Source organism: Octodon degus, unplaced genomic scaffold (assembly GCF_000260255.1).
Source record: "Octodon degus isolate 3935 unplaced genomic scaffold, OctDeg1.0 scaffold00104, whole genome shotgun sequence".
In the NCBI taxonomy this organism is placed as follows: Eukaryota; Metazoa; Chordata; class Mammalia; order Rodentia; family Octodontidae; genus Octodon; species Octodon degus.
Window position 1 is genome coordinate 3,542,583 of NW_004524680.1, and position 11,652 is coordinate 3,554,234.

Below are 11,652 nucleotides of genomic sequence, written 5' to 3' on the forward strand. Positions count from 1 at the left end.
CTTCCTGACTCTGGTCCAGCGCCTTTGATAAGATAGTGATCATTGCCTGGGCCCTGGGGCCAAACTGCTCACCGTGTGCCAAGTCTTGACTACCAAATAAGGGTGGGTGAGCACAGGAGCAGGGAAGGAGAAAACATCTGGTTAATGAGAGCCCCACTATGCCTGTACCAGGGTCCAGCCATGTCCTACATTAGCTGCCAGTCTGAGGAGGAGAGTGGGAAAGAGCCAGCGAGAGGCCCAGAGAGAGGTAGTGGGCAGTTCTAGGGTGGTTAGTTGGAGGGAAGCCAGTCCCTTTGGGAAGTGGGTCACCTAGAACTGGAGGTCATTGGGCAGGATGGGCTGACCCTATTCCATCATCTAGGACCCCCCCCCCCCCGCCAGGGGCATAGTGAGGCATCAGGAGAGCAAAGAGTTTCTTGAAGGAGGCAAGGAGGGTGGACCACGGCATGTGGGGAGAGGCTTGGAGGCTACCTTCGGTATTGGAGAAATCTGTCATTGGGGAAGGTACAGTAAGAACTCATGGAAACACAGAGAAAAGTGGTGGGTGTGTGCTCAACACTGCCAAGACCAGAGGCCCAGGTGCTTGTGGGTGACTTTCTGATCTTTCTAATGGATTTTAAAGAATGAGGTAATTTTTTTTTCCTACATGAAAAGGAATCATGAGTGTCCTTTCCACCTCGTGGTCATTTCATGGTGTGAAGGAATGGGGTGGGGGCTGTAGCAACCTTCAGCAGCCCCTGCTGCTGGCTCTGGTGGTCTTTAGCATTCTTTGTCTCTAGCTGTGCTGTAGCCTACATGTTTTCTGATTATTATTATTATTTTTAGGGCTTCTGCTTTGAGGGCACCTAGATTTAAAGTTTGAAAGAATATTATCAGGTATTGAGAAGGGGACTTCTGTTTTGAGGACATCCAACATTTAAAGTTTAATGGAGTATTATATCAGGGGGTTCCAGGAAGGAGGATATTGGAAAATGCTGGGAGACAAAGAAGGCTTTACGAATCAGCTGTGTGGAAAGGATTGTTTTTTCATTTATTATCAAACTTTGTGTTGTTCTGTAAATTGTCTACTCTAGTCCTTATTTTTTATTTATTTATTTTTTTGAGACAGGGCCTTGATATGTAGTTTAGGCTGTCTTTGAACTCACTAGATACCCGAGGCCGACCTGGAACTCACAGTGATCCTCCTGCCTCAGCCTCCGAAGTATTGAGATGACCAAGGTGTGCACTGCCATGCTGGGCTTCCAGTTTTATTTTGTTTCAGAACTGGGGATTGAACTCAGGACCTTGGGCTTGCCAGGCAAGCGCTTATTCTACTGAGCTATCTCCCCAGCCCCTTGGCTTCCAGTTTTATATATAGTTTTTCTTCTTGTGTTTTATAGGCTATTTATTGAGACACGGTCTTGCTATGTAGTTCAGGCTGGCCTTCAACTTGCAGTGGTCCTCTTGCCTCAGCCTCCTGAATGTTGGGATTACAGGTGTGCCCCACCACTCCAGGCTAAGGGCTACTTATATGTTAGAAAGGGCCACACTATCTCCAGAGCTGTAGCAATTCTACGTAAAGAAGGGAGCAAAGGAGGGAAGAGGAAAGGTAGCACAGGGGTGGCCAGGTGAAGCCGCCGGCTGGGGCAGGGAGGGTTGCTGCGCAGGCTGGGGCTGCGGCTGGGTTTGGGCTGGGGAGTGGACGCCACAGGACTAGCACTCCAGGGCATCGGAAATCAAGCTGTCAGGCTGCTGTGGATGGGTGGGTAGCGAGCAGGAACGCATGTCTGGTTGGACGCGTGCGCAGGCGGCCACTCAGGGCCGAGACTGCCGGAGCACCGGCGGCGGCTCCAGGGATAGAGCCCAGTCTCCGCCCGTCTGGCCCCGTCCAGCCCGGGCCAGCCCAGCCCAACCCGGCCCCGCCCCGCCCCGTCCGAGGGGCATCCTGGGTGCGGGGCGGGGCCGGGGCGGCCTTTTAAGCCGCACGCGTCTCGGCTGCTGAGACAGAGCGGCAGCCGGGTCTGGCGGCTGTCTCTGCGTGTTCGGTGCGCTGCGTCCCATGCCCGCCGGCATGGCCGCCCTCCTGACGTCCAACCTAGCACCCGACGAGCAGGACTTCATCCAGGCCTACGAGGAGGTGCGGGAGAAGTACAAAGGTACGGTGTCCCCCACACCTTGCCCGCCCTCTGGGCAGCCTCACAACGCTTGCGGGGTCCTCCAGACTGACAGCTGGCCGCTGACCCCTTGTGGAGGCTACTCTCCTGATTACCCACACAGAACCTGGCCACCCGCTGGCCTTCCTGCCTGGGTGGCCCCTTCCGCCGGCCCCTAACCGGTGGCTGCAAGTCGGGGAAAGGGGCAGGCAGGCTCTACTGAGCCCCCGCAGCCATGCCCTTAATAGGGCATCCCGCAGCACTGGCTGGGGTGGGCTGGGGTGCGGGCACAGGCGGGGCTCAGAGCTTGTCAGGGTCGGGGTCTGGGCCAATGTCTGGGGTCTGTGCCAGTGGACACGTGGGTTACGGTTGAGCTGTCCCTGCCCCTCTTCTGGAGCCCTGCCCAAGAGGCGGGTGGCTGCTGTTGCATGACAGTGGTTCACATAGCTGCTGTGTTTTCTCACCACCCCAAACTGGCCAGGGCCTGGGCTGTACTTTCCCAAGGCAGGGAAGCCCCCTTTGCCCTGTCCTTGTCCCTTGGGGCAGCCTGTCCTTCCTAGTTAGAGGAAGCTAAGAGTGACTTTGGCAGACCTCTGTTCCCTGTTTCACACCCTCCTGGAATCTCTGGGACTGTCCAGGCCCTCATTGTGTCTTAGCTGCCTAGCTCCAGGTTGGACCACTGGGCTCTGAGCAGGCATGGACACTGCCCTGGCTCCCAGTCCAAAGGGGCTGGCTAGGATCGAGGTGGGGGCTCCAGGGAGAGCCGAGAAGGTCAGGTTCCAGCTCCACCAAGCTGGTTTTATTGGCTCTGCCTCCAAGGGCAGCTGAGGGAGAGATGTCCTGCTAGGACTTCACTTGGAGCCTCATGGTGCTGCTCAGCCCTAATCCTTACCAGGCAGCACCAGAGTGCTTCAGGTATAGCAGGTGTGTTCTGTGGGCCTCTTGGCCAGTATGTGGCTGACCTGTTGGCTTGTGTGCCCAGTGTACCTGAACTTGCAGGGCTGGGTGGTATCTTTCCTAGCACAGTGGGCTCCTGAGCCTGACCACTGCCCTCTGGGGAGGCCTTGGGAGACAAGCCTGGTGCTTGTGTATTGGCGGGCCTGTCTGCACAGGGGCGAAGCAAAGAAGCAGCCCCTACCTGGGCCAAAGCCCTCCTTTATGTGAACTGGCCATTCTGTTTAGTGCTTTCTGCTAGAGCAGTGATGGTGAACATTTTAGAGCTTTCAGTGGTAGAAACAGCCTGCAGCAGCACGTATGCCCTAGGCTCACCACCTTCCTCTAGCAGCGTGTTGGGATCATCTCATCCTGGACTGAAGGGCTGTTTCCTCGGCTTCCAGGGGCTGGGACTTGCTGGTCATTCCAGGGTGGCCTGAGAAAAGCGTGGAAGTTCCTAGCATCAGTTCAGCATCCTTCTACCTCCTCTGGGGACTGAGGTTGATGGGGACACATTGGGATGTCCTGGTTCACATCTGTCTTCTGGCCTTGGCATTGAGGTTGACAAGAGGGTGTTGGAGACTCTTGCCTGGCTTCCAACTGTGGGCTTATGTGGAATCACATGACAGTGCACCTGCCCGCATGTGTGTGGTACTTTCCTGAGAGTCACTAGGCAGGAGAGCAGATGCTAGAGCTAAGAGACAAGAGAGCTTGTGGGGCATGTGAGGGACCCAGAGTCTCCAGGCAGAGGATGGATTAGTGACAGGCTCGGAGCCACAGGTTGAGGCAAGGAGTGCTCCACACTGACCCCTGGGGGCTCCTCCACCCAGGGCAGTCCCCAGTGAGGAAGGCAGAGGGCATTCCTTGATGTCAGCCTGTGAGGGCCTGGGAGGAAGCAGGGCAGGAGAAGTACAGGGCCGTGTCTTGGGGCCTGCAGAGGCAGGAAGTTCCAACTGTCCTCAGGGACCCTTGCCCAGCCCATGCCTGAACTGAGGAAGGGCCCTGGCCTTTGCTTCTGGCTTCCACATCACTCTGGCATTTGTCCCAGCCACTCTTACAGAGACACCACCTTCCTTTTCTGACCGTCACTCCACTGACCTTCACCTCCCTTCACACCTCAGGCCTTTCCCTGGACACGTCATTCCTGGCTCTGACTCTGGAAATCCTTGATCTTCTATAGCACACTGCTGGTCCCAGGAAATTTTTCTTTCTTTCTTTCTTTCTTTCTTTCTTTCTTTCTTTCTTTCTTTCTTTCTTTTTTATTTTTTGGTTTTTACTTTTTTGTAACAGGGTCTCACTGTGTAGCCCGGGCTAGTCTCAAACTCATGGCTATCCTCCTGCTTCAGCCTTCCGAGTGCTGGGATTACAGGTGCACACCACTATACCTGGCTTTGGGACATATTTAACTTCCTGTCTGCTTGATCTCATTCACCCTTTGCAGCATCCCTGCCCTTCATCCAGAGGAGATTCCTGTAAGGCCAAGACTTCTGAGGCATGCGTGGTGGGAGAGCTCTGGGAGGCCCTTAAAAGGGGACTTTGCTTACTGTGGGACTGTGGGCTGGCCTAGTTAGCTGCAAGGCGTATCCTGACCCCTGGTTTCTCCAGGCTGGTCTGTGACAGCTCACAGGGGATGGGCCACTGTGACATGTTATGGGAGCCTGAGAAGACTGTGGCTGGGTAGGAGGGCAGAGAAGGGTGTAAGGAGAACATGAAGTGAAGAAGGAAGAGTGCTGCATGCCTGGGTACAGGGGCTCATCCACAGGGCCAAAGCATCCGGCGCAGGGGAGCATAGGGAAGGGGGCCAGCCAGGAGGGTCTGTGCCTCTCGGCATGGATATGTGAGGGCTGCATGCATGTCAGAGATGGTGTGGATCACGGGCTGGGGCTGGGGCTGCTGACACCGAAGTGGTTCCAGAACAGGAGCACTAGGCATGAGAGAGGAGGGCAGAACTGAGTACTCTTGGAAAGTGGGTGAAGTTCTGGAATCTACCTGGGAGGCCTACACTCTTCTGGGGAGTGAAAGGGGCCAGGATGCTTAGTGTATCTGCAGGAAGACCCAGCTCGGAGGCTCCTCACCTTCCTTGAAGGCCCCAGCCTGCCCAGTGTCACTGCAGTGGCACCCTGCTCACTTGTCCCTGCCCTCTGGGGTGATAGACTTTGAACTTGGTTATCTGTGCCCCTGGCACCAGCCCAGCCGCCAGCTAGCATTTGCAGGATGCTTACATGGGTGAATGGTGATAATGAAAGCTGGGCATGGTCTGCAGTGCCTGGAGCTCCACTGGCAGTTACTTCGGGCCTCATGGAGAAGACTTTTGGTCTGTGTTTACTGTCAGAAGTCAAATATGCTGCCGAGCATGATGGCGCATGCCTGTAATTCGAGCAGCCTGCTGGGGAGGCTGAGGCAGGAGGATCACTGTGAGCTCAAGGCCAGCCTAGGCTACGTAGTGAGTTTAAGACAAGCCTGAACTGCATAGTGAGATGCTCTCTCAAAAAAATCTGAAAGCAAAACAAAACAAAAAAAGTTAAATATGCTGAATAAAAACCCATCAAGCCTTATCGGACTATGTAAAGAAAGGAGGTGAAAGTCACACCTCTGCCCCCAGACTCGTTGTGAGTGAGACACAGGGAGAGAGCAAGCCAGCAGCGCGCTGAGTCTGCAGTTCCTGTGAGCTGCTGGCTTTCCGTGTCAGCCCTGATTAGGTTCATGTCATGCTTATTATTGCTGGTTTTTAATTGCTTTATTGAGATACAATTCTCATGCCCTACAATCACCTATTGAGTGTGCCAGCCCATGGCTTTTAGTGTATTTGGGGTTGTACAGTGCCACCCACCACCATGGAATCCCAGGATGCTTTTGTCACTCAGCCCTGGGCAGTGGTCATGTACTGTTTGTCCTCATGGGTTGGTCTGGGTTGGACAAATGGACAATTCATGTAAGTGGAATCCTGTGATTTTTATGACTGGTTTCTTTCAGCATGTTTTCAAGGTTTGTCATGGTGTATGACTATCAGCACTTCATTTGTTTATGGTGGGATACTATTCCATGTTATGGATATATCAACTTTTATTTGTTTACTAGTTGATGGGTAGTTGAGGTTTTTTCCATCTTTTGATTGCTGTGCATTATGGTGCCATGCAGATTCACGTAGACCTTTTTAGTATGTCAGTGTTTTAATTTCTCTGGTAGACACCAAGGCGTGGAATGCTGGGTCGTGTGGTAATTCTATATTTAATCATTTGAAGAACCGCCAGATTGTTCCCAAAGTGGTGGCAGCATTCTCCATTCCTAACAGCCTATGAAGTTTCTAATCTCTTCACATCCTTGCAAACACTTGTTATTATCTGACTTTTTGTTTACAGACATTCAGTTCTAGTGGGTGTGAAGTGGTAGCTCATTGTGCTTTTGATTTGCATTTCCTGATAGCTAATGATGTTGAGCGGTTTTTCATCTCCTTATTGGTTATTTGTTTAATTTTTGAGAAATGTTTACTCAGGTCCTTTGTCTAGTTTTATTTTTTTTTCTCTTTTTCTTGTCCATTTTTAAATTGAGTTTGTTTTTTTTTTATACTATTGAGCTGTTTTTGTAGTTTATATACAAGTCCCTTATCAGATAAATATTTTACATAGCTGATACATTTCCTTTTTCTTTTCTTGTCTTTCTTTGGAATGGGGAATCAAACTCAGGACCTTGCCCTTGCCAGGCAGGTACTATGCTGCTGAGCTGTATCCCCAGCTCCTTATTTTCGATTTGTCTAGCTTTTTTTGTTTGTTGTTTTTGAGACCAGGTCTCAAGGCCGTGTGGTCCAGGCTCACCTTGAACTCACTGTGTATACAGCCCAGGCTGGCTTCAAACACAATATGATATCTTCCCTTCCCCCCAGTGCTGGGATGAGAGGCCTGTGCCACCACACCTGTCAATTTATGTAGTTTTATGATAAAAAGTAACTTTTATGAAGGAAGAAATTTTGGCTGGGCATGGTGTCGCAGGCCTGTAATACCTCAGAGGCTGAGGCAGGAGGATCACTGCAAGTTTGAGACTAAAGCAGCTTGAGCTACAAAGTGAGTTCAAAGCCAGCCTGAACTGCTTAGCAGGACCCTGTCTCAAAAAGACCAAAAAAAAGGGAAGAAGAAAATTTAATTTTAAAGATTGTCAAAGAAAACAAATCATCCCACTGGGTGTGATGGTGTGTACCTATAATTCTTCCTTTCACTCTAGAAGGAGGCAGAGACAGGAGAATTGCTTTGAGTTCAAAACCAGCCTGAATTATACCCTGTCTGGAAAGAGAGAGAGACAAAGACAGAGAGACAGAGACAGAGACAGAGACAGAGACAGAGAGAATAACATCCAGAGAAATATTAAGAAAAGGTTTTGTATGAAAATGGTTGATGCGAGAACAAGGGTAGATTTTTCCCTCTTCTACATTGGAGTGTTTTTTTTTTTTTTTTTTTTTTTTTTTTTTTTTTTTTTTTACTGGGAATCAAACTCAGGACCTTGTGCTTGCCAGGCAGACACTGTGTTGCTTAGCTATATCCCCAGCATCCCCTTTTGCATTGGGTACAATCAAATCAGTACCTTTCAGGCAAACTCAAATATAGTTACCCTATCACACTGATTTTGAAAATTTTTATTAGTACATATATGTTTGTAGTACACAGGGTTTATTACATTCATTGTGGGGAGTTGGTACATAAAGCAGCCTAATTCTTTTTACCTCCTTCTCCTCGTCTCTCAATCTCTTGGTTCCCTTTTCATTTGCAGAAGATCTTCAGAATTGTAAAAAAAAATTTCTTGTATAGTTTGCCCTTTTTTTTTTTTATGTTTTTGAGGTTCTTTCTGTGTAGTTCAAGCTGGACTTGAACTTAGTATGTAGCCCAGGCTGGCTTCGAACTTGTGATGATCCTCCTGCCTCAGCCCCCTGAGTGCTGGGATCACAGGCATGCACTACTGTGCCTGGCTCGGGTTGCCTTTTACTTTCATGATGGTGTCTATAAAGCATACATGTTTTAATTCGTATGAGTTCGATTTCTTTGGTTGCTTTGTACTTTTGTGTCACGTCTAGTAACCACTGCTTAAACCAAAGTTACGAAGATTTTTGCTTATGCTTTCTTCTAAGAATGTTATAATTTTAGCATTTCATGGACATTTTTGATCTATTTGAGTTAATTTTGTATCTAGTTTGAGGTGGGGGTCCAGCTTCACTCTTTCATATGCCACTATCTAGTTGTCTGAACATCATGTTTTGAAAAGGTTATTCCTTCCCTGTTGAATGGCATTGCCAGCCTCATGCTTTTAAAGGGCTACAGAATATTCCTTTACACAGAGATACTAAAGTTTATTTGCTTGACCGTTTTAGGTGGACATTGGACTTATTTAAATAGAGTGTGTTTCTAAATTGCCACATGCATAGATGAGCCCTGCGGATGTAGTAGCCTCTTCAGTCGCTTGCCCATCTGATGAAGAATTCTAATGTACCTTAGCTTGTGCGTGTTGATTATAATGAAACATCATTTCATAGACGTAGTGACCATTTACTTTTTCTTTTTTTTTATCAGTTGCCTCTTCAAAAGCATGGTTTATTACTCTCTAAGGTTTTTAAAAATTTCTGACTTGTGATTTTTTTTTTTTTTTTTTTAACGAAACCGGGGATTGAACTGAGACCCTTGCTCTTGCCAGGCAAGCGCTTATTCTACTGAGCCATCTCCCCAGTCTCTGTGACTTGTGGGAATTTTTATGTTTGGTTGATAGAGGATTGAATTTTTAACAGTCAGGGCCTTTGCATTAAGCTGCATTCCCTGGCCCTTCCTCTCTTAAATTTTTTTATTTAAAAAAAATTTTTAATTTATAGGAGCTGGGGAGATGGCTCAGTGGAATAAGTGCTTCCCTGGCAAGTGCAAGGGTGTGAGTTCAATCCCTGGTTCCGCAAAAAGAAAAAAAAATTTATGATTATTATTATTATTTGACAGAACCGGGGATTGAACTCTGGCCCTTGTGCTTGCCAGGCAAGTGCTTATTCTACTGAGCTATCTCCCCGGCCCCAATTTTTTTATTTTTGTGTATTATTATTATTATTATGATGATGATGATGATGATGATGATGATGATGTTTATTTTTTGAGACAGGGTCTCGCTCTGCACTTTAGTCTGGCCTTGTGCTCACTTTTGTAGTCCCCAGGCTGGTCTCGGACTCTCAGTGATCCTCCTCCTATCTCAACTTCCTGAGTTCCTGGGATTACTGTTGTGTGCCACCATGCCTGGCTATTTCTTAAATTTTGAGACAAGTTCCTACTGAGGTACTGCATTGTCCACCAGGAGCTTGAACTTGTGACCCTGCTGTTGCAGCCGCCCAGAGTTCTAGAATTACAGGCGTGCAGTGCTGCACCTGGCTTCAGCCTCTAAAAGCTCCTCTGTGTCCCTAGTGTCTGTCATGCATGGACTCGTAGTGATCCTCCTGTCTCAGCCTACCCAGAGCTGGGATTACAGGCATGTGTCACCATGCCCAGTTTCGGTGGCCAGCATGCCCAGAAAACCAGAGTCAGCATGGCATACTAGGGTATGAACCCAGATCTGTGAGCTTGCCAACCAGGAGCTTAGACTACTGAGCTATCTCCCCAGTCTGATATTTGTTTGTTCAGACAGAGTCTCACTCCATAGTCCAGACTGGCCTCAAACTCACAAGGATCCTTCTGCCTCAGCCTCCCAAGTGCTGAGATTATAGGCGTGCACCGGGATCATGCTTTGTCATGATTATATCATGGATCAGTTTTGGTTTCATTATGTCAATGGTGCCTTTAGCCAGATTTATTTATTTAGTTAGTTATCAGGCAGGGTCTCTCTGTATAGTTCAGGCTGACCTTAAATTCACCATGTAGCCTAGGCTGGCCTTGAACTTGAGGTGATCTTCTTGTCACAGCTACCTGAGTGCTAGGATTATGGCATGTGCTACCATCCCAGGCTCCAGGGAGGATTTTAAATTTCTTCCATCAAACTCAGCCACCTTAGAGCTGGGTCTGAACTCAGCCACCTTAGAGCTGGGTCTGCGTTTTTCTGCTCTTCTGTTGCTCCCTGAAACAACCTCCCCTGGAGTTGATGGGAGAGACATGCAGATTCCAAGTTGGATCTGCAGGAACCAGTGTGGTGGAACGATGCCTCATTGCCCCCAGAGAAGCTGATGGCAGTGGAGGTGGAGCCCTGCTTGGGGGGTGGCGGTGGCATTGTGTCTCTATCAGGGAAGGCAGAAGAACAGGAGCTCAGCTGTGAGTGTAGAAAATTAGAGATTCCTGTGAAACAGGAATGCAGGGGCAGAGCCCAAGATGCTAGGCAGCACTTGGAGATCACAATAGGGAGGGCCACGGCCCTGTGCTGTACGTCGGACCCTCCGTGTGCAGGACTGGCACATAGGTAGCCAGGAGCAGAACCCCTGGTTAGGGCAAGGCAGAGAGTCACATCAGGGTGTTGGTAGCCCAGGGGGGGCTGAAGGACGTGATGCTGGGTGGGGTGGGGGCTTGCCTGGGCACAAGGGCATGAGAGCAGGGTCAGACGTGAAGAGTTCTTGGGGCCAGGTAGTAAAGGCTATCAGAGGACCCAGCCAGACTTCAGGTATGTATAGGCAGCTTGGGGCATGAGGGGTGCGTGTCAGGCTCTTGTCAGCACCGGTCGATGAGCCCGGAGGGACTTGGGATTTGAGCCTGCGGGCCCTCCTCTCCATTCCTTGCTTAGGTCATGGTCTAGCAGTGAAAGGGCTCTCCTGATTGGGCACTGGCTCACGGCAGGGACTTTTACTGCCTTCCCCCCAGGCACAGGGAAGGGGATGGAGGCCACTTCATAGCCTCTCCATGAGGCTAGCATATTTATAGCTGACTGGATCTACCAGTGCACACCTGCCTGTGGAATCTTGGTAGCCCAGACTGTGTCACAGGGAGCCAGGCCGCTAGACTGAAGGGCTCAGCACAGGGCTTTCTGGTACTTTCACCACTGTTCTTTGTTTGGCCCGAGGGTGTGCAGACTCATGGATCACGCTCCTAATCTCTTCAGCAGTTTGTGGAGCCACACTTGTGGCTTTCCCTCCCTCCCTCCCTTCCTCCTTCCCTCCCTCCCTCCTTCCTTCCCTCCCTCCCTCCTTCCCTCCCTCCCTTCCTCCCTCCTTTTCTTTCTTTTTAGAGATAGGATTTTGCTATATAGTTCAGTCTGGCATTGACTCACCATGTAGCCCAGGCTGGCTTTGAACTTGCAGTGATCCTGCCTCAGTCTCCCAAGTGCTGGGATTACTGATGTGTGCCACCACAGTCAGATGATCTCAGTATTTCATAACAGTTTTTTTTTTTTTTTTTTTTTTGGCGGAACCATGGATTGAACTCAGGCCCTTGTGCTTGCCAGGGAAACGCCTATTCCACTGAGCCATCTCCCCAGCCCCTCAATTAACAGTTTGGTATGGTAATTTAGGCTTTTTTTGGTCATGAGCTTCAACATTTTCTTGTCTTTGTTATCCAATTCTAAAGCTACTTCCAGGGCTAGGGATGTAGCTCAGTGGCAAAGTGCCTGCCTGGCAAATATGCAAGGTCCTGAGTTCAATTCCTGATACCAAAAAAAA

At 49.5% G+C, this 11,652-nt stretch overlaps 1 protein-coding gene across 4 annotated transcripts in view; it reads left to right on the forward strand.

The window, feature by feature from the left end:
• The window catches only part of Plec (plectin), a 68,718-nt gene that overhangs the window by 1,973 nt on the left and 55,093 nt on the right, over positions 1-11,652 (forward strand). For 2 of the 4 annotated variants that reach the window (XM_023723840.1, XM_004638896.2), the window contains exon 1: positions 1,991-2,135. The exons of the other annotated variants lie outside the window; for them this stretch is intronic. In XM_023723840.1, coding sequence (XP_023579608.1) covers positions 2,039-2,135 — 97 coding nt within the window. In that variant the 5' untranslated portion in view covers positions 1,991-2,038. Of the gene's footprint in view, positions 1-1,990; positions 2,136-11,652 lie in introns of those variants that run through there. 4 annotated transcript variants of the gene reach the window in all.